This window comes from Pelophylax lessonae, assembly GCF_965119305.1.
Source record: "Pelophylax lessonae genome assembly, chromosome: 4".
NCBI lineage: Eukaryota > Metazoa > Chordata > Amphibia > Anura > Ranidae > Pelophylax > Pelophylax lessonae.
This window is the reverse complement of record NC_138771.1, coordinates 175,384,660-175,408,264: the sequence shown is the minus strand read 5'-3', so window position 1 is coordinate 175,408,264 and position 23,605 is coordinate 175,384,660. Positions and strand designations below refer to the sequence as shown.

The window sequence follows — 23,605 nt, the reverse complement described above, 5'->3', positions numbered from 1 at the left end:
CCTGTCAGTAAAATAAAGGTCATGAACAGACCCTAGAATTACAACAAACAAAAAGTGGTGATGGCACATACATATTACATGCAGTCTTCAGCACCCTGGGTGCTCCAAATTATGGGTACTATAATAATATTTTAGTTTGGACATTTCCTGCTAGTGTTGAGTACTGGCCTACACCTCTTCCTGAAGGCCCACTGCCATGATGGAGGGCAAGTCAAGAAAGGGCAGGCTACTAATCATCATTATAAGGGAGTGTCAAAACTTTCTTGTTACAGTACTTTGGGATTTGGGACACCCAGGGTACTGAAAGTCTGGATATAGAGCTAAGCATTGGGGTCAGCTTTTTGTACTTTTAGAATACTGACAGGAGTAATAAGCACAGGAAACTTTTCATAAAGCTAACTGAAAAGTACTTACATTTTACACAGTCTCAATTTTTACTTAATCTATTATCTACCTCCATGGGGAAAAGAGAGAAAGCATGATTTCAGAGAAAAATATCATATTAAAATAAAAATATAAAGAAACCCATCAAAATTAGTATTAATTAAATAATCCAGTTGATACCTCGATTAATGAAAAAATACAACATATAGAGTACCAATACCCACGTTGAGAATAAAGCAAATTATCAGAAAAAATGAATGTCCAGTAGTAAGAATAATGCAAGGCTCCGCACCAGATACAATTATTTTGCCTTATTGGAGCTGGAGCCATTGCAGTTTATAATAGATGAAACCATCTGTGTTGCAGTATAAAATATGGCCATAAAAAATTTCCTTTTTTTTAATGAGTCCATCCTGCAGTGCACAATTCAGAATGAAATCACATGCGAAGAGTCTGCTACTTTCCACCTTGGTTTTTCTTTGGCTGCTCATTTGCTCCCAGAATGCACTGCTGCAACTGAGGCAGGTCTCGGTCTTCGATCTCCACCTACTGCAGTGATGGCTGTAGAAGAGGGAGTAACTCCAGTCAGGAAGCTATATGGGCTTGATGGAGACTTACCTGAAAAAAAAAAAAAATAGTAATAGTAAAAACAAAGTGAAATGTTTTGCTCAGGGGTAGACAAAGTCTCACAGACTGCTGGAGCCAAGCAGTAGTAGAGTCTAGGAGCCAGCAGGCAATTTATAGAGGCAGGAAACATATGCTTTTATTTACAAAGGCTCAAGATATTTGTCCAGCCCTAGTGTAGATAATGTTGTGAATGCCACTGGTGAGAATAACAAGCATACTGTAATTTATGATGTGTAAAGGTCTATATTGAAGAGCTGAAAAAAATACAAGATTGACAGCAATGTTGAGATACCTTCTATATCATAATTGTTACGTAAATTAGCTGGACCTTCATTCTACATATTTTATTATAATGTAGCAAATCCATGTTTTTGTGCTCTGAAAAACCCTTTCAGTTTTTGTTAGACCTTAATTAGACCAAATATTTCCTCCTTTAGTAAAAAAAAAAAAAAGAAAAACGCAAAACATACTCATTGTAGTCTATACAGTCTATTCAATTTTGTTAGATGCACAAAGGTGAGGCTGTTAAAATGTTAAAAAAATAGGCTTTTTATGCTTGCTAATTGGAAAGTGTGCTGGGAAATTTTTATACTGTTCTGTGCACTGCCCTGCCCATACGCATCCTTTCTGATGCTAGCTATAAACTGGTCCCAACAGTTGCCATATTTGCTTTGCTATAGGCAGAGGTATATGCACTTTATACTTAATATGATTATTGACTTGATATGTACTTTATACTTAATATCATTATCTCTTTGCATAGTAAGCTAGTTTTTGTGTACTAATTACATTTAAAAACTTTTTTTTTTTAATTTAAAATATCATCTAAAGCATATCAACATTCTTAGCTTTGTAAAGAATATACAGTATATAACCAAATTGTTGGTTTTAGAATCTGAATGGAGTTTTTTATTTTCTGCGTGTAACCTAAACACCATTCTGACCTTTTTCTTCGCTTTTAGAAAGGTAACTGAGCTTTACAATGACATTTGTGACTAATATCATAAATAAAATACCTTACAAGGTCTGTTTTTCCTCCATAAAACAATAACTTCTGTATGTTGCAAAGAGGTACCTTTAAACTGCCAACTACCACCTTTTGAAAGTTCATTGATCAGATGTACTTTAACATATAATTCCATTCATGTTTGTGATTAATGTTATGGAAGAATACAGTGAATAACAGTAACCTATTTTGGTTTGGATGTCTGCTGCACTAAAAATTCACATTATACAGCAACCACCTCAGCTATTGCTGGACAAACAAGTATGTTTAATATTTTCCTATGCAGTGAACAGGCACTGGAAACATTTCTGGTTTCCTGTTGGCTAAAGATTTGTTAGAATACATAAAGAATGCCAGAACTGTCTGTGTTGTGTCACTAATCTTCCTTTTTGTTTAATGAGATTTCAGGGCCGTTTAGAGTTGTAACCTGGATGGGCCTTTAGAAAAAGGCACACAGGTCTCAGAACAGGGCTTGACAAATTTGCTTTGAATCCAGGAGCCAGCTAAAAAAGTTAGGAGCAAGTTTTTTTTTTAGCGAAGCGTGAGTTGTCATTTGCACCACCTATCTTCCCTTACCCTACTTTACTTACAGCAGAACAGCCAAGCAATAACCCCAATGTAATGGCATTTTGTCAGGGCTATAGGCTGGCCAGAAAGAATGACAATAAAAACCTGTTATAGGGGAAAATCCTTATTCAATTAAACTTGCCTGCAAACCCGAAAGGAAGACCAGGTGAACATGGCAGCTCCAGTAAGCTGTGACAGCAGTGCGCTGGAAGTCTCCGTGTACAGGTAAGTCTGTCATATTGTACCAGTATGCGGTGCATACTAGTACAATATGACTTAAACCTCCATGGGGGCACTTTTTTTTTTTCTTTCTGGCAGTTTACTACCGATTTAACCACTTGAATATCTTTTTCCACCTTTTTGTACTCACCATAAAATCATTTTCTTGGAGTCCATTTAGAGACACTCTTTGCATTTATAATCATGCTCTTGGTACAGTTTTGCTAAGAAACCGAGGCATGCTGGTAGTGGGAGGGGTTGTCCCAGGCTGACCTGCAGTTATTTTGCTGATTCTCCTGTTGGCAGCAATATAGCCTTAAGGTTTAAGACCTTTTGTGTCCCTCATTTGACTCAAAGAAAATGATTTTATGGGCAATACACAAATCCTAATTTTTTCAGGTTTTTGGTCAGCTAAATTTAGGGAACAAAACATCAGGAGGATATACTTACAGTCTTTGCGACTTGTGCCGTCTGGAAGTGCACTTGCAGGATTGTGACTGCTGGACATATTTGAACTGTCCTGGCTGCTGCCAAGGTGCAATCTCCTCATATGCCTCACTACTGCAGTAGCATTGAATGCTTGCTGAAAAAGTATGACAAAGTCAGTGAAATGATCGGGTCAACAAATGATAAAAAGCTATTCAAATCTGGTCTCATATGAGCAAAGTGGTCTGCGCTAGCACATATTCAGGTTTTTTCCTTCAAGTGCTTGCTTTTCAATAAACAATACATTACATTACATCTTAATAACCTTATACAGTAAGTACATATATATGTATCCAGTTCCCATGTTGGTCATTTCCAATAGAATGAGTGGTTCTCCCTACAACATGTATAACTGCCTAAGCCATTTTAAAATCAGACCGGTGTGTTTATGGCTGGAAGTCCTGCCTTCATAAAAGAACTTGAAAATCTTCAAAGAATGTTATATTCATTGAGGCTGACTTACTATTTCAGGTAAAGAGGAGCTTCAGTCAGTTCTGCACAAATAAAGTCAGCAGCTACAAAAACTGTAGTTGTTGGCTTTTAATAAACAGACTTACCTATCTTAAGCTGGATACACACTATCCAACTTTTGTGGTTAGATTTCCTTCAGATTTACCTTTTCTATGTAGTGCAAGGGTCTGCCAGATTGCATACAAATTGAAAGTGTTTAGGTTTTACCTCATATTATATGGTTTTGGTAAGTCTAAAGGAAAAAGTCTTCAGAAAATCTTATAGTGTGTATGGCCCATTAGAATGCAGCACCGTCCTCACCTTGGCCACTTCTTTACCGTTTGTTGGGTCCCCGGTGCTGGTGTATTAACTGCGGGCAGCCAGCTGTGACTTCTTGCGGCTTTACAACTGGCTTCCCACTGCACTTTGCAAGTGGTTCCGCAACCTTCTGGGATCTGTGCCTAGGCGATCCCAGTGGAAGTGGGAGCAGTTACCTGTCATAACTAGGTACCTCTCTGCTCCCCCCCCCCCAAAAAAAAACAAAAAACTGTTTGTTAACACTGTACTCCAATGGCCTCCACAGTCACCAGATCTAAATCCAATAGAGTGCCTTTGGGATGAGGTGGAAAGGGAGATTTGCATCATGGATGTGCAGCCGACAAATCTGCAGCAACTGCGTGATGCTATCATGTCAATATGAACAAAAATCTCTGAGGAATGTTTCCAATACCTATTTGAATCTATGCCATGAAGAATTAAGGCAGTTCTGAAAGCAAAAGGGGGCCCAACCCAATACTAGTAAGGTGTACCTTATAAAGTGGGCGGTGAGTGTATTTTCTCAGCAGAGCTGTGCCTGTAATGTTGTTTGCAAGCTGTCACATTTTACTTGGGTCAGGCTGGTACAATTTTGGATAAACCTACCCATCTATAAAGGTTTTAACAGTTAAAGTGGTTGTAAACCACTGGTTGCGATTTTATTTTGGACCAGCAAAGTAAAGGCACAATGTGCTAGTATGCATCGCATACTAGCACATTATGTAAAACTTACCTGAAACCGAAGCCCTCCTCTCCCCCGGTCTTCCTTCCGGGGCTGTGTGACAGGCCGGAGCCACGATGACGTCACCCCCGCGGATTCCATCATTAATGGCGCAGGTATCTAAAGGAATGGCATGGGGGGCCGTTCCTTTAGAGCACATGGGCCATTTATGTCATTGGATCCATGCAATGTAAATATCTCCTAAATAATACATGTTGAGGAGATATTTACAGTACCTATAGGTAAGCCTTATTATAGGCTTACCTATAGATACAAATTATAGCTTAGAGTTGACTTCCTCTTTAAACTGCATTATTTTACATCCTTCAGTGGATAGAGCCTCTTGTTCACTTTACAGTATCAGACCTTACATGTGCATACGGCAGTACAAATATGATAGGAACAGAAGATTTGTGATGACTTACCCTCCATTTACTTTTTGCAAAGTTTTTACGGATTTGTGCACTGACAGATTCATGAATATTTTTACATAGAGCCGTATCCCCAGCAATCCTGGAAAATATTAAACACAAGCTAAAATGTTTTCCTGTTACGGATACACAGACTTATCTCTTAAATTACTGACACACACAAATGACACTGCTGCTGTGGCTAATAAAATGCATACAAGGCATTGGCACAGAACCGGTACATTTATCAGTAATTAAAGTGGAAGAAAACTATAACTATTCTTAAAAACATCTCTTCCTGCCTTCATTTACCTATCCTGCATACCCTGTATAAAAGGATCTGTGTACTTACCTTTTTTAAATCTGGTCCAGTCTGGTTCAAGTTATTCTTTAGCTGGCCTCTGTCAGTAAGCGGCTGCTGCTGGGGAGGGGAGGGAGGGAGTACTGACAACAAATTGCCCATGGGGGATGGTGGGTGATGTCATGCAAAAACAGACCTGAACCATATTTTACAACACAATACGCCACAATGTAAGTTATATGTGCATTCTGGTTTACTAGCAGACACAGGTGTGTTGTGACCAGGGCTGGCCCTACCATGGGTCCTGCTGGGTCCATTGGACCCAGGCAGAACTTCAAGAGGAGGGCAAATTGACTCCCAAGATTTTTTACCAGCAGTTTTGTGTGTCATCGGTTTGTGGCATGTTTCCGGTGGCATTTCCCCATCTCATAATGCTGCCTGTAGTGTAAACTTATGAGTATGAGGAGGCGGGGCGTCACATGATCGTGGTGTGTGCAATGACGCCAGACATCAGTGCACTCCATCTAAAGCAGGGCAGGCTGGATCTAGGGTGGTGGGCGCGACAGACACAGGAGTGACATGAGGACTGAGGACAGACAGTGGGTGTTTGGTGGACCGGTCCGGTGGTGAGATGTGGAAGTAGATAGCAGTACATATAAATATTTTCTAAATTTGATATTTATATAAAATAATGGATGTGGGGGCCTTTTGGTAGGTGTGATTTTTTTTTTTTGGGGGGGGGGGGGGGCGGCATTTAATTCTTGGACCCAGGAAGCACAATTTCTTGGGCATGCCCTGGTTTTGACGCACTGGGTATGTGCACTGGGGTGCTGATCAAAATGAGTGGTACTGCAACGCGTTGCACTTAGTTCCATGCATTGAGATAATATGCAGCAAAACAGACATTGATTCAGCTCACTAATCTTAATTAGCCCTAATACAAAGAGTAGTTTAGGGCTCCATTTACACTGGCACTAAAAAAAACTGTATTTATATGCATTCAGAAGGATATTTCTAAATGTAAATAAATGCATGTAATGATTTTTCAATTCTGCCATTCAAACTCAGCGTTTACCTGCATTTAGGTGCTCTCTGTTTAGCTGCGTTTAGAGAAAATGTCCAGTATCCAGGGTCTATGAATGTAGGGGGGCGGCGCTACCAATTATCCGGCCATCCTCTATTCATAGCTCCTGTTTCATTCATAGAAGCTGTAGTACGGCTTTTGTGAAAAGAGGAGCTGGGCAGAAAGGAAAGGCATAGTCGGGATCTCTTGATGAGACTGTGACAGTCTTTAGTTGTATTAACCCCCACCGCAGCAGAAGATTACAATGGAAGAGGTGGGGAGGGAGCTAAGGACAGGGAAGATTTTAATAAAAGAAAATGAATCAACACAAGGGACACATCCTACTTACTGTACATTATGTTATGTCCCTTTTGCTTATTTTTCTATTTTTTTTTCTTTTTTTTCTTTGGCAACCCTCAGGTTTTAATGATATTCAGATGCTTTGTGCACTGATGCACAGTCATATTGAAACAGGAAGGGCCATCCTCAAACTGTTCCCACAAAGTTGGGAGAATGAAATTGTCCAAAATGTCTTGGTATGCTGACGCCTTAAGAGTTCCCTTCACTTGAACTAAGGGGCCAAGCCCAAACCCTGAAAAACAACCCCGACACCATAATCTTCCCTCCACCAAATGATTTGCACCAGTGCACAAAGCAAGGTCCATAAAGACATAGAAAACGAGTTTGGGGTGGAGGAACTTAACTGGCCTGCACAGAGTCTTGACCTCAACCCGATAGAACACCTTTGGGATAAATTAGAGCGAAGACTGCGAGCCAGGCTTTCTCGTACAACATCAGTGCCTGACCTAACAAATGCGCTTTTGGAAGACAGGTCAAACCTTCCCATAGACACACTCCTTAACCTTGTGGAGAGCCTTCCCAGAAGAGTTAAAGCTGTTATAGCTGCAATGGGTAGGCCAACTCAATATTGAACCCTACGGACTAAGACTGGGATGCTTTTAAAGTTCATGTGCGTGTAAAGGCAGGTGTCCCAATACTTTTGACAATATAGTGTATCCTTTTTATTTTAATTCTGAAGGCTGCATTCACATGTCAGCGTATGATCGCGGGCAGAACCGCCGCGGTTCCGCCCGCGATTTGGAGATTTATTGCAAATCGCGGGACGCCTAGCGTTGCCCGTTGATTTGCAATAGCCCCCCAAATGCCGAGCGATGTTGCCGCGATTTACGCCCGCCGAATCGCGGCAACATCGCGCAAACAAAATCGCGGGACGCAAAACGCTCCAAAAAAGTACAAGAGCTTCTTTGGAGCGTATTGCGTCCCGGGATTTTGTTTGCGCGATGTTGCCGCGATTCGGCGGGCGTAAATCGCGGCAACATCGCTCGGCGTTTCGGGGGCTATTGCAAATCAACAGGCAATGCTAGGAGTCCCGCGATTTGCAATAAATCTCCGAATCGCGGGCGGAACCGCGGCGGTTCTGCCCGCGATCATACGCTGACATGTGAATGCAGCCGAATTGATTCTATTTCTGGCGCTGCAATTATTTTTGCATATCTGATTTGGAATTAGCTAGTCTATAATTCTTAGAATTAAAATTTTACTAAACACGTTATTGATTTTGAGAATATTTGCAATTTACAAAACTGTTAACAGGTATGAGTGCGAAAGATGAACAGACCCATATTTTCAGCAGATACGGCATTACTGAATTGTGAAGCTACACTCCCTTGCACATATGAAAGGTCAGAGAACATGAAAAAACTGATTTTGAGATGTAAAGAATTCCATCTACTTCTGCATAACCTGAACTCTTGTGCCTTTAAAAGCTGTACTTATATTTTATCATTTAATAATTATACAAACTAATATGGTTGCAGGTCCAATTGACATTTGTCTGATCTGTAGATTAGAATAGTCTTCAGAGCTTTTGTACTACTTTTGGACATCAATGCAGTTTGGGTAAAATTTCATTGATCCCTGGTGAATAACACATTTAGCTTATTGCCTGATGTTTATTGGATGTAATGAAAGCCTTCGTGTGTACGCTGGCTGGAGACAGAGCAGCGCTTTAGAGACACCTGGGACTGATCACACTGGTAGTAATCTTTACTGTTCTTTGAAGTTATTTTCTGCATCTTGGATCGTTGTCTCAAAATAGTCTCTTCACCCCCAAGTGTGACTCTGCTGCATTATTTCCCCCAGATGTTCTCAGGTTATTCTTCCGAAATTTAGGTAAAACCAAAACAATGAAGAGGAGCAGCTGTCCTGTAATATATTTCAGCCTCTAATCCCTCTCACTTGGGGCCTATTAAAGGCAATCTGGTAAGCGCATTTCATGCAAAGAAAGCTATTTTTGTACAGATTTGAATAAAAATGAATAATACAATATTTCATTTGCAAGAGGTAAGAAAACTGGCAAAACACCATTAAAATCCTGAAATCCACTTGTATGGTCCCATCAGTATTAAATATGCACATTGTAAAAAGCTGATACTGCTTGTCCCTTGTTGGCGGTACACTAACAGGCCATTCATACATGTTAGCAAAAATAAGCCCATTTGTTAATGAGAAAAAGTAAAAGCCATAAAAACAAACAATTTATGTGTTTAAATTAATTTATGTTTTTTTTTTTTTATAAAAATACATATTTATAAAAATGTATATATACATATACTGTATATAGTACAGTAGATAGATAGATTACATTTAGGAAGTCTATATCAAAATATCAAACGAATGAATGTTAAAAATGCTAAGGAAAATATGTAAGTGGTTGTGGGATAAGAAGGTTCCATTAAAAATCAACCAGGGTAGGGATTGGTTGCAGGTGCCCAGGCATTCAAATGAAATTTGCAGGGGAAACTGTTCTATTAAAAATCAACCAGGGTAGGGATTGGTTGCAGGTGCCCAGGCATTCAAAGGAAGTTTGTAGGGGAAACTGTAATGACTATCCTGCACATAAACCCATGGGAAAATGTTCTGTTAAAGTGATGGACAGGGGGTGGGCAGTTGTGTGTGAAAGTGGGGTGCTCATCCATTGGGGGGCAGTACTGATTGTCTGCTATTATAGATTTGGTTATGCATATAAATCTAATCTATAGTTTAATCTACATTGTGTGCTGTATTCTAGGCAACTATAATCTATTGCTGAGAAGTACAGCTTAGTAAATAAATGTCAAGTAGCTTGTAGTATTGAATTAAGAAAAAGGGCATATTAATTTAATTAGGAAATCTGTGCACACTGCTTTTTCACATTTAGGAATCTCCCTATGGGTTGACCACCTCAGTGACTTCTATATCATTTGAAGGCTTAACATTAGAGATGTTACACTCTAATCCCAACACATTAGTTGGGAAGAAACAGTATTCCCTCCCTACCCATCCTTTCTCATGTACTGTAAATAGTGAATAGGTGGATTCAAACTGTGAACATAAAACATCCTCTAGTAATATCCACAGAAGGTTATATTATAAACAAGTAAATGGGTCCTCATATACATTGGATCATCATGATCCTAGATACTGTATTTCTATATGATTGCACACTGATTATTATGGTTAGAGCACTTTACAGCTTGGGGAGAAACCTCTGTCCATTTGCTCTTGAGGAAAGGGTGGATCGATCAAGATTATTTTTCCCGAGTTAAATTGTTCCCCTGAAATAACAAAGTTGCCGGCAGATATGGATGGTCTTGTTTATGCACTGTTGTGGTAAAGTAAAGATTGCTTGGTGGTTCGGGTTTAGAAAAAAGTTTGGATACCAGACCTTTGTGGACACAGGATTAGTTGCCCTACATGCCAATGCTGAGATTTTTGGGGATAACTTTAGATCCATTGTTGATGTGATGATCCAATTTTCTTACAGACTATTGTGGCTTGATGAACCAATATGTTATGCTTCATTGCCCCAGAACCAGCTTGTTAGTGACTTTTGCAGATATCAGACATATTTGAATAGCACACATTTGGAGCTTACTGCCCCTTAGAGGAAACAGGGTTGCCCCAAAAGCATACAGGGAGCCACCCAGGGACATAGTACAGAATTATTGTAACTTCAACAGTCATAAATGAATCAACATGGCAGTATGGAATTGAGCCGAACTTCACTGACCTCCATGCTAAATTGTGGCAGTGGATCTCAATTTTACTTTAAAAGGAGCCGTATGACCGCAGTCTTATATTTTAGATATGGCCATAATCCTGTGACCTTGGTTCTAGAATATGAACGCCACTGAAGCTGGGGAAGCCAAACTCCTGCAGTCACCAAGGAGAAAGGTGCAAACTGCCAAAGGTGCTCATCCGAAGTGATGCATCTATAAAATCATAGGAGCGCTGCACTCACATCCAGCCAACCTAGTGTACACTTAAAAACAGCCCAGCCCATGAGTCTCTGCCGAAGCCACGCCCCTTTACATGTTTCGCTTCTACTGGAGGTTTAACTATGATTTAGCTCCATTCGGTGGAGTGAAACATGTCAGGGGGCATGGCTTTGGCGGAAACTCATGGGCTGGGGCCATTTTTAAATTCAAAACTAGGTTGGCTGGACAGAGTGCAGCACTTTTTTGTTTTTAAATCTGGCCATAATGCTGTTATGTAGTTAATGCAAGCTCCTAAACTACATAGAGGTAGGATTTATAAATTACAGAAAGATTTGCATTTACCATGGGTGTCGTAGTGCTTGTTCACAGGTGTATCTCTTGTTGGGATCCTTTTCCATCAAATGGCTGATAAAATCTTTAGCTGTTAAAAGACAGGATACATTTACATATGGTGGAGCTGCTATACTCATTTGTGTGATATAAGTCAGCTGTTCCATTTATTTGTATTCACAGTCGGGAATTTACAATGTGATTTTCCCTCTGTGGGCTTGTTTGCAGAATATCAGCCGCATATTTACAAAAATGATATGTTAAGGTAAACTAAAGATCATGATTAATATCACGTCAAGCAATTCTTGGGCTGCTGTTCAAGTAATCACAAGCCTTGGTATTTCAAAAGTGTGTTGAGTTATTAATTCAGTAGATGATTGTTTCTGACTGATTCATTAGAGTCATTGAGAGTACTCAATCTTACTGTAATACTCCATCTGTTGTCACCCTGCAGGACCATCCCACAGAACTGGGATAGTAGAAGGGATGAGTGGGATACTCCAACTGAATAACTATGCACAATTAAATATTAAATCCTGTATTAAGTATAACATGTACTGTTTAAAGTTCATATTCTAAATGGGTGTACTGGTAGTGAAACAAGACCCCAAAATTGGGGTGAAACAAATAGTCCCAAAAATAATCAACTCAAAGTCCAGATTTTCTAGATTACAGTTGACGTGAAAAACGGTGAAAAAAACTGGTGCTAGAAAGAACAAACGGTGCTCCAACGTGGATGTGACAGTTTCCCACCACCTCGTAGGTTTGCTTCTTACCAGCAAATGCAGTGATAAGGGCGAGAAAAGGCAGCCACCTTTAGGGAAAGGGCCTCTTGTGACAGGAGAATAAAGTGATCACTTCCCACACCTTACAATAGGCAAATGGACCTCTTACCAAATGATAAAAAATCTTGAGCGTAAGAGTGTACTCCTCCCGTCTCTCCTGATCCCATTTAAGATCGATAGGATAGAGGTCCCCTATGGTCTCACACTCGGTTCGATGTCCTTCTCCTCCATGTCTCCATTAGAGGTGGATTATTATTTTTGGGACTATTTGTTTCACCCCAATTTTGGGGTCTTGTTTCACTACCACTACACCCATTTAGAATATGGACTTTATTTTGACCGTGGTGTAATTTTGTATAAACAGTACATGTTATACTTAATACAGGATTAAGAGGCCATTCACACTGCCACGACCTGTCAGGCGACTTGTCAGCCTGACAAGTCGCGGTCGGTCGCGGTCCATTGAGTAGTACAGGACCCGTTCTAATAGGAGCGACACAAGTCGCTCCGACTTAGAAAAAGGGTCCTGTACTACTTTGGGGCGACCTCAGAGTGACTTGCATAGACTTCCATTATGTGAAGTCCCTGCAAGTCATGCCGAAGTCGCGGTGCACAGCGGTGCAAGCGACTTCACAGGTCGCCCCCCGAAGTCGGGTTGCCTCAGTGTGAACCGGCTATTAATATTTAATATTTAAACTTGTGTTTGCACATCACCCATGTTGTTTACGACACTTCACATTTAGCGCACCAGACTATTTTCATTTAACTTATTCCAATTATTGGATCTTTGGTTGCAGCTTATTCACTCATATCAGCACACTTTTTTACATTTTTTCAACTATGCACAATTGCTGGGACTTTCTGATTAGCTGAATGCGGCAAGGCCGCTGCTTCACCTTGCCATTATAGTGAAGAAGAATTAAATGAACTGCACTGTATTGTGAATCACTCTTCAGGGTCCTACTCGGCACCCCCTTTGTCCCTATTCTTCAGGGTTCTACCGGGCACCCCCTTTACTCTGACACTCTGTGTGAGCTAAACCCTTGATCCTCTAACTTCACTGGAGTGGTCTCCCTTCCTGGGCAGACCCTTTGGCAAGTCCCCTGGTACTCACGGACACTGTTTTTGCAGGAGGACTCTGCCAGCAGCTCCACTGGATCTTCTGCAACTCAGCTCAAGACCTGGTTCACTAGGCCGACCGGCTAAGACCATTTTCCTCATACAGCAGAAGGAAAGACAAGCTGTCAGCCTCCTCCTGGGACTCTGCTTCCCACCAAAGACGCCCTGTCACATGTCCCTCTGGCTTTTATGAGCAATCCCAGGATACACTGTAAGAGTGCCCTCCTACTGGGACTCTCACAAAAGCTAATGTGTCACTGGCTAGGTTTCCTCCACTGTCCAAAAGGCTCCCCTACTGGATGCAGTGGGGGACACTCCCTTAGACCCAGTGAATCACACCTGGGAACATGCAACAGGCAACCTAATAGATCAGGCTCCCGTGATAAGCAGAAGGAGCAACGGATGCTTTTACCTAGCACCTTCCTAGGAGGGTGCTACAGTATTTGTTTTAATTACTTTTAAATAAAAAAAAAATACAATTTTTTTAACAGTTCAGAAAAAATTAGCAACCAGTGCAACAGGGTTGGGGTCTAATAATATAATTTCCTGATCATGTCTTTGGATCACTGCCTTTTACAGAGGTCTACACAGAGCTTGCAGCCAAACCCCAAAACATTGTGTGGTATACGGCAGGGTGAAGATCGCTGCAATGGGGAAGAAGACATTTCAAGTTGAAGTTTAGGCCCCATGCACACTGAGATTTAAAAACGCTGCTTTTGGGGGGTCTGGTGTTTTTTTTTTTTTCTGCCTCTAAACTCTTCTTCATGTTAGCCTATTAGATTTACTAAAACTGGTGCATACAGAATCTGGTGCAGCTGTGCACAGTAACCATTCAGCTTCTAGGTTTTATTGGCAAATCCCAATTGAACAACCTGAAGTTAGAAGCTGGTTGGTTACTATGGACAGCTGCACCAGATTCCAGGTGCACCAATTTTAGGTTCGGTTCACACTACCGGGACTCGAAAGTTGCATGACTTGCAGTGCAACTTTGCAAGGTGATTTCAGTGTGACTTGATGCGACTTGAAGCTGCTTAGGAGCAACTTTGAAGCAACTTCAGGGAATGCCTGGGTAATCTTCCTGTAATGCCGGATGCAAATCACATCAATTAAGATGAGGATTCAACTTGGAGGTGGCTTCCATTAAAGTCTATGGGCCCAAGTCAGATAGACGTCACCTTGAAGTAGTACAGGAGCCTTTTCCAAAGTCAGAGCCACTTCAGTAGTGCTAATTAAGACAGCTCTCCTTGACTAAAATGAGACTTCACATGTCATACGACTTGGGGTCCCACAAGTCAGATCCCAAATCGCGGCAGTGTGAACCGAGCCTAAGTAAATCTCCCCATATGATTTTTCTGGCTAATGAAATGAATTAATGCCCAAAGTGCTTGACATGCCTCAACCTGTCTACATGGGTAAAGCCTTCTTTCTGCCAAACGTTGCTACCAGGAGGAAATGAGGGTGGGCTCTGGCAGGTTTTAATGCACACTGTGAAAAGCTCACAGTGAAAACACAGTAAGCACTTTCAATACAGGAAAGAAGCCTGTACAATAAGGCAAGGCTGAAGGTGAGGCTGGAGTTCAGCTTTAATTGAGCTTTTCCTTTAAGAAAGAAAGCATGGGGTTCCACGATGAGCAATATTAATCACTTTTTACTGAAATATTTAGCCACATAAAGAATATAATGTCTTTGATTAAGCTGAACAAGCTACTGAATTCTCTACATCTGTTTAAAGTCCAGAATTTAAACAGCTTGTCTGAGCTTCAAGAAAGCAGGGGATGGGGAGCTTAAGTTACACTTTGCAGAGCTCAATGAGGAGAGCTGGGAGCTGATTGGAGGGAAAGGACACAGCCCCTTCACACAGCACACAGGAACAGAGCTGAGGCTGTCAATCACAGTCTGTGTGCTGGAGGTCCCTCCAGTCACCTTTTTACCTCTTGGTGTCAGGGACATATGTCAGAAGCGACTCATGCAGATAGCAGGGGAACAAGGCAGTGGACAGTGCTCTGGATTGAGACAAGTAAAGAAGGATATGCTTTGTTCATATTTAAAAAAAATAAAACATACCAAAATAGTGAACATACCTGAATCTGAAATGTCATCCCAATATGGTGAATCAAATTCATAATCTGCCTTTAGTATCTGTTCAAAGAGTTTGGAGTCATTTTCATCATAGAATGGTGGATATCCGCAGAGGCTAAAACGGTTATAGATAATATTAATACAGTACAGATACAAAAACCTTAAAGCATATTCAAAGCCTAAACTTTGTTCTGGGTTTGAGTTTGCACGTGATAAAAACCCCCTCTTTTCATTTTTATTTTCTGTCTGTATAATTACTAGGGAAATTCACCCTCTTTATTTGTCCTTGTGACCATAGTGGGTAATCCAAATTTTACAGTTCCAGTGAGATGCATCTAAGAGCAGATATCCCTTCACTTTAAGGAGATTTTCTCTAACTCCTGTGTCTCCAGGACAGGAAGTAAAAGGTATATCTCCCCAATGGGACACAGACAGTAAAAAAAAAAAAAATAATAATAATAAGTCTTGACAGATGTTGAAAAAGTTTACTTTTCTATCCAAAGCTAAAAATAAAATGTTTTGACTTTAGATAAACTATAATAAATGTTAAGGAAGGGGTAAGTAACCTTTTTTTGAGCTAAAGAGTGTTTGTAAGAACTTGAGAGTGCCATACAGGGCTGCCAAGACCTAACAGCCCTATGTGCCCATACATTTTAACCCCCCCCCCCCGCTCCCTGTGTCTCCCCACAACCTTTCAAGTACCATACAACTTGAGAAAGAGGCATGACTCGACAGAAAGGGGACCTGGTAAAATTGGACTGCATTTGGATGTGGAGTCTGAGCTTATACACAACACATATGTGTGGCACTTCTTGTACTCACAAAATACTCCTTAATTACAGAGGTAGAAATAACAATCTTACAGACACACATAAACCTCAGAACAAAGGATAGTTTTTTAAACCAAAATCTTTTCACCTCTCTGACTAGAAGCCTTATGGATAGTCTCAGTACCCTGAGTACTGACAGCCATGTTTTTTGCAGATGGAGAATACTCTGAGCCCAGCCAGAGACCCTTTCATGACCACAAGGGGTTACTCAGTGTCTGGGAGGGTCTTGGTATAGGGCATTGTGTGTCTGAGGTCCTAAAAATTCCCTGACTGCTAGCATTAATGAGGGGAATGTGAATGGCCTTAGGGCTGCTCTAAGGCCCTTAGGATCTCTAGCAGTGGATCTCACTAGGTTGTTCTCAAACGGGAGCAGTAAGGAGAAAGCCAGGTCCCTAAGACAGGTAGCACTATAGAAAAGTATGGGAGAGCGGGAAAAGAGAACATAAAGCTAGCAACAGTGTGGAAAGGAGCCGGGGCGAGAGGAGAGTGGATGTTCTGAACATTAAACATTTTAGCGTTTGTAGCCCACTGTAACCTTAGAGCTTTATTTGGTAACAAATTTGGTTACATATATTTTAATTTTTAATATTGAAAATAAACAGAAAAAATTGTGAAAAAGTGCATTTTCCTGTATTTTTTTTCCAATGAAACATTTATTTAATTTGCTCACTCACACATATTTACTCCAAAATATAGTCAACAAAGTCTCCTTAAAAAAATATCATGTTAGTTTAACTTTTATACAACACAAAGCATAAAGGTAAAGTTCAAAGTATGTAAAGCATGTATACATTTACGGGAAAGCTTTATTTCCCTGTATATGCAACATTGAGATGCACACAGTAAAAAAAGAAATGGTTTGTGTAAATTGTTAGCGTAACATCAGCATAAGATTATGTTGGGTTGACGAGGGCACTAAGTAGCATGATAGTTATTTTTTCACAGGTTTGTAATCAGAAACATTCAAATGGCAGTTCATTCACTTATGTGAGCATTTGATGCTTGTGCAGTAAGTACAGATGTAATCCAAATAATTCAATGTCATTGTTGGGATCTGAGGATTCCTTAGATTCATCTAGTACAGTATACTGTGTGTGTGTGTGTGCGCGCGTGTGTGTGCGTATATACCACTAGTGCAGGGGCAAGATGGAGGCATCCGGTACCAACCCTGGCTTTCGTGCTGGGAGTTGCCATCCCCTCCTCACCTTTCTAAAGCTGGGCATAGATGGATGGAAATTCAGCCAGTTCAGCAGGAACAGGACAGAATTCACTCTGTGTGTGGCCCTACCTGCTCAACAGTAATCAATTGTTACATCAATCTTTTTCCAATGGTTATGCTGGGAAACGTTTGCCAAACAGTGGCTGCAGCTGCTGATCGGTGTATTTCGTCATCAGTGGAAGCCACTGCCAGACTATAATGTCCCAATGGAGGGGGAATTCCCCTATACACCATGAATGATATTGAATGAATGATAGTGTTCCAGACTAGCTGGACCAACAGTGAGAATTTTACAGCATCTGTAAAAAATCAGACTTTTCTCATAAAACAGAAAATATCATAAATTATAATTCTCCTGACACTTTTTCTAAAAATGCAGTTTTTGACAGCAACTACAATAATCCAAACAAAGCAGTCTGGAGGTAATTATTACTCATTACTAACTGGCGCTGATGCAAGTCCGATAAGTGTATTCTTGGATTACAGTGTGTGTTTAATCTCCGGTAATGGCTGATGCTCAGCTGTTTCTAAATATAACCTTTTTTCCCCATGTAAAGCCCAGATGTATATACAAGATTGTATTTATCTGCCATTTACACCATTATAATGTCCTCTGTAGAAACCATGTAACTAAATTGCAGTCTAGTAAGGCTTTAGCATTTAAATCAGTGTCATTTGGAAAAAGGCAAAAGTAAAAGTCTTGAAGGGCAAACTGTTTATACAACTGTTATCTTGTTAGTATACAACTATTTTTTGTGATACTGGTTCTGCAAATCAATTGTACTGTCTTGGTTAATGTTTTAGAATTCATGGAAATGTCAAAGGAAATCATGTCTTGGTCAGAGTTGCACATACCCATAGACAGGTAGATCTAACTGTGGGTTAAAGCCAAACATTTGGAATGTACTGTTCAAAACTAGATTAGTGATTCTACAGTATATCCATATCCATATTTTTCACACTCAGTAATTATCATTCAGACGTTGACCAATATCATATTGATTATAAGGCTTGCACATGGGTTAAAATGAAAATGCAGCATTTGTAGTCATGTAGCCGATCTGAGCAGAGATGCATTGCTGTCTATAGACCAGCAGCTGACATAAGAGCTGTAATGCAGCAATGTGTTCAGAACCCCCCCCCCCCCAAAAAAAAAAAAAGAAAGAAAATTGAGTGCAGTAAGTTAAGCGTAAAATCCATGAGTGATCGATCTACTAATGCTACTACTTAGAGAAAAAGGACCACTCACTTCACCTCAAAGAAGAACTTCACCAGCATTTTAAAAAATTACAAGTCAGCAGCTACAAATACTTTAGCTAGTTACTTTAAAAAAACAAGTACTCAAAGGATAAGTTCTTCTTTGTTCACCTGTTTTTATTTTCTAAATTCCAGCTCCCCTTTGTACCAATATAGCATTAATGTATTTCTTTTGCAAAAATAAAACAGCTTTCCATTTATTCTACACACACTTACCTCACAGTCCTCATGGCTGTTTAAAAACACTGCTCCATTACTTCTGCCTTACTTCCTGGACAGACTTTAGGTCATGATACAGGAAGAAGGGTAGATTATGCAGTATGTGTGCTAATGAGATCAGCTGGTCAACTTCTTCCTATGTCATGACCTATCGTCTGTCCGGGAAGTACGGCAGAAGAAATGGAGCATTTTTTTTTAAACAGCCATGAGGACAGTGAGGTAAGCATGTGTAGAATAAATGGAATGCAGTTTTATTTTTGCAAAAGAAGAACATTAATGCTATATTGGTATATAGGGAAGCTGGATATAAAAAAAAGTGAACAAAGGCGATCTTATCCTTTAACAGCCCATGGAGTCCAGAGCTGTTTACTCACAGCCATTCGTCTACCGCCACTGCTGGATCCCCACCAACGCTATCTTTGATTGGCTATGACTTCCTGATGAATCACAGTTGGCTCAGGTCAGACAGTGCAGGGAAACTGGTCCTGCAGCTTCCGATGTTATCCTCGCCTAACTGAGGATTTAGGAAGCAGGTACAGACAAAACACTGTATTTGCTCCCCCCCCCAAGGAAAAAACTGCAACTCAGTTACAGCCTGCGTGGATGGAGAGAATAAGTGGACCAGGATGTGAGCTGAGTGTACTAGAGGAGGAGAAGCAGCCTTTACACCTTCTAAGAAAATAGGGGACCATGTGGGCTAACTCAAGAACGACCAATAAAAGACAAAATCCCTGGACACATTGACTGGATCATCTGTATGCATTTAACAGTTTAATTTGTAAATTTGATTGGGGTGCACTTTTAGTATTAAAGGAGTTGTAAAATCAGAAGGTTTTTTTATCCTAATGCATTGTATGCATTAAGATAAAAAGCCTTCTGTGTGCAGTAGCCCCCCTAACACTTACCTGAGGTACCTCTCTGTCCAGCGATGTCCACTAGTGTCTCAGTCATCTGAGATTCTCCCTACTAATTGGCGGAGACACAGAAGCCGCGCCATTGGCTCCCGCTGCTGTCAAATAAAGTCAGCTAGCAAATCAGGAGAGAGAGGGGGCGGGGCTGGGTTGGGGCTCCGTGTCTGAATGGACACAGAGAGTTGTGGACTCGGCTCAGGTGCCCCCATAGCAAGCTCCTTTCTGTGGGGGCACTGGACAGGAGGGAGGGGCCAGGATCACAGAAGAGGGACCCGAGAAGAGGAGGATCCGGGCTGCTCTGTGCAAATTCACTATAACAGAGCAGGTAAGTATAACATGTTTGTTATTTTTATAGGAGAAAATACAATCACTTTAAGACCCAATGAATTTGTCAGAACAGAATTTGAATGCAATTAAAGTGGGAGTAAAATCCCATGCATGATTTATACCTATAGGTAAGCCTTTAGTAAGGCTTACCTATAGGTACTGTAAATGTCTCCCAAACGTGCCACTAAAGCTACAGAAACAGGCAACAGGGATTTTTTAAAATGGTGCAAGCCATTTTAAAGGGTCAGTCTGGCAGAAAAATGTTGCTAGGACACTACTGAATTCCCTCGATTAAGTGCTGGAAAGTATGTCCTCACCGGTCACGTATGAGGTAAATATTGTGTTAATGGAATTAAACTGATACATAGTGCAAACAATGTTATAACAGTTGTATAACAACCTCACGTTTTGTAGAGTAGAAGTGACTAGAAATGCAAATCTGTGGAAAGTGGTGTTGTAGAAGTAGTAATTTTTCTGACTGGGGGGGGGGGGGGGGTTACGTTACATCTGACCATACAATCTTTGTACAATCAACTTGAGATTTACCAAAACTATGTAATTTGAGGATTTACCTATTCTATACAATCAATTTGTACGCAATCTGGAGGTCCCTTGTACCACATAGTTGTTGGTAGATCTTAAGGAGATCAGACTCTTTCACGTAGAGCAAGTGAGAGACCCATCTACTGTATACAAATGCTGGGCCAATTTATTTTTTTCTTACTGTTGTCTGTGATCCCTTTGGGGCAAGTCACTGTACCTAACTGTAATTTTCTGGTGACCTTTGGACAAAAAGTAGGAGAAAAGCCAAAATACAAAAGTTGTCACCAGAACGGATGGTGTGGGGAACTCTTCCAAGGGCACAGCTGTTCCACTAACAAGTAAGAGGGATTTCCCTTCATTTAGAAGAGATTTCCACCCACTTCCTATTAGGGCAGAAAAGAAAAGGGAAATCCTCCCCCACGGGAATACAGAAAAAAACACGTTGTACTCTATTCGACCATGACAAAAAAATGTAGGTTAGACATGTTTTGCAATGTAAAACTACTTTGCTTACAAGCATAATACAAAACACTTGCAGTTTTGACAGCTGCAAAACTGCATTAATAGTGATATGTTAGCACAAATAATGAATTGGAAAAGGAGTTTTCTCCTTGCATATAGAAATGAGAATATATGCAAATGTTACTATACTTACAGAATATATGCAATGACCCCGATAGACCAGCAGTCTACTGCTTTGCTGTAGGGCTTCTGGGCAAGCACTTCTGGAGCTGTAAATGCATATAATATGTCATTATAATATAATCAGAAAGACATACAGCAATCATTACAAATTCATCAAAATATAGCTAATAACAGTTTTTTCATTTATGTGAAAAAACTGGAAAAGATCTAGTACCTAAACAGATAATATTGATGATCTGCCAAGCTGGTGTATTACTGTTCTGCTGTACCTCCTCTGTGCTAACAACTGTAGGCTGGCATGTGAGAACAGAATGACCATTGAAGACTGGCAGGAAAATAAAAGCATGACTGCTTTATATGAATTGACATTTACTGGAAATAGTCTGGTGCTAGTCCAGAAAACACATTATGAAAAGCAAAACCAAGTGGAATAAAGAAAAATAGGTCTAAGAAAAGTGAAAAATTGTCAGCTGGTACTAAGTTCTGGCAGCTCCGCCACTAGTACTGACTCTTCTGGCACCAGTACTGTAATGGCACTTTTCCACTGCAAGTACCGGCTAGTACCGGCTCGGCTCTACACGGCCCTGCCTGGCCCGATTTGCTTTTCCACTGCGGTACCGCATGGTATAGTGTCGGAACGGTTCGGTAAGGTACGGTATAGGTTTGCTTTTCCACTAAAGTAGTACTAAAGTTAAGTGGGTGGGATAACAACGGGGTGGGTGTGATTCTCTGACCAATCAGTGGCTAGTAGTGACTGCATGCAAAGGATTGTGGGATATGGTACCAGTTTGGTACCTGTTGGAACCACAATCAAGTAGGTACTGTTTTTTCAGAGCCGTACCGTATCGTACTGTTCGGTTCCATGCAGTGGAAAAGCAAACCTATACCGTACCGTACCGAACCGTTCCGACCCTATACCATGCGGTACCGCAGTGGAAAAGCACAAAAGCGTGCCGAGCCGGTACGGTTCTATGCAGTGGAAAAGCGCCATATGTGGAGCTACAAAGACTCCTATTGGTTGCTTGGAAACTCCAATGAGGATGCAAGAAAGGCAGTGCTTGCTCTGCCTGCTCATTAGGACCTACCAGTCTATGAGTACCCCCGTCTCTTCCCCAGTCATCTGGCCGTCCAGCTTCACAGACCAAGGCCTCTTCTTGATGATCCAGACCATCCTGAGCTGGGAACTCACCATACTGCCTGTACTGATACAGTTTCCTGCCTACAGTCTCTGCCTACAGGGTTCCCCTCTGTTTTGGGAGGGATTTGGGGGGAGAGCCCTATACTGGGTTGGAGGATTTTGGGATATACGTATTTGACAAATTCCTGACCACTGCACTTTTTATGCTGTATTATACATTACATTCTTTTGATCGATGTGTTTATTGTAACAACAGTTGCTAGTTGCTACATGGTGTATTCAGGTGAATAATACCTTGTTTTTTCAGGCTAAATCTGGCTTTCATTTAGGGGTAAATGGTAATAGGCATCTCATAATTTTGCTACTATTAATGGAAAACACCCCCAGAATAGTATAGCTGTATATATCATGCCTTTACAACAGTGTTTCTCAACCTTTTTTCAGTCAAGGCATCCATTAAAATTATGGACAGTCCCGAGGCACCCCATTCTAAATGTAAAAAAACGATTACAATAGTTTTACATAATGCGGCAGCATCGACAAACGTAGGACACCATTAGAGGTGATTTATTCTTACAAAGCAAATACACTTTTGCACACTAGTACTGACTAGTATTCCAGTGATTCTCCTCTCCCTCAGTTTCTCTCCATCACTCAGCTAATGTGACGCCAGTGTTGACAGAGAGGGGCAGAGGAGGGTCAAACAAGCATGCTGTGTAGGCCATCAACACACTTCTTACCAAAACTGATAACATCACTGGTTGTTGGAATGGTGCACAATAAAAACCTGTGACTTTGTGTAAAGGCCCGTACACACTTGACAGAAATCTGACGAAATATCCTCCGATTTTTCTGTCTCTTGCTCAGCATTCATAACCATTTTTAGTTGACAGTGCATAAATGTTCACGAAATTTTTCGCCCGATTTTTTTTTTTTTTTGGGACATTTGTTCCTAGACTTCCGGGTTGTCAGCAACTTCAGATCATGCGCGGTCTTTCGTATCCAATTTTTCACGGACGTACTACATACACATCAAACGAAAATTGGTCGTCTGGGGATGGACGATAAAAAATTTGGTGTTTGTCCCTCCGTTTTTTTTTCGTTGAAAATGTCAGCATCGGCTGCTGAAAGTTGAGTACACACTAGCCGAAAATCGTACGATTTTACCTCGGACAGGAATTTTCGGCAGATTTTCTACTAGTGTGTACCCCACTTAACAAAAAGGCAGGCTTGATGCATCTGCTGACTTGTATAAATTTTTGGACAATTTCTAGGCATTTTACCAAGGCACCCCTGAAGAAACCTCAAGGCACCCTGGTTACTTTACAGTGACCCACAACCAAAAAAACTTAAAAAAGAATCCTGTACTCCTGA

General features: G+C 40.8%; 1 protein-coding gene across 1 annotated transcript in view; it reads right to left on the bottom strand.

Moving 5' to 3' along the window:
* Positions 1-334: 334 nt before the first annotated feature.
* CAMK1D (calcium/calmodulin dependent protein kinase ID) overlaps positions 335-23,605 on the bottom strand; it is a 422,171-nt gene continuing 398,900 nt past the window's right edge. The window contains exons 6-11 of the mRNA XM_082254375.1: positions 21,104-21,179; positions 15,145-15,257; positions 11,172-11,250; positions 5,201-5,288; positions 3,254-3,386; positions 335-1,002 (exon numbers count right to left, since the gene is read on the bottom strand). Coding sequence (XP_082110501.1) covers positions 872-1,002; positions 3,254-3,386; positions 5,201-5,288; positions 11,172-11,250; positions 15,145-15,257; positions 21,104-21,179 — 620 coding nt within the window. The 3' untranslated portion in view covers positions 335-871. The remainder of the gene's footprint in view (positions 1,003-3,253; positions 3,387-5,200; positions 5,289-11,171; positions 11,251-15,144; positions 15,258-21,103; positions 21,180-23,605) is intronic.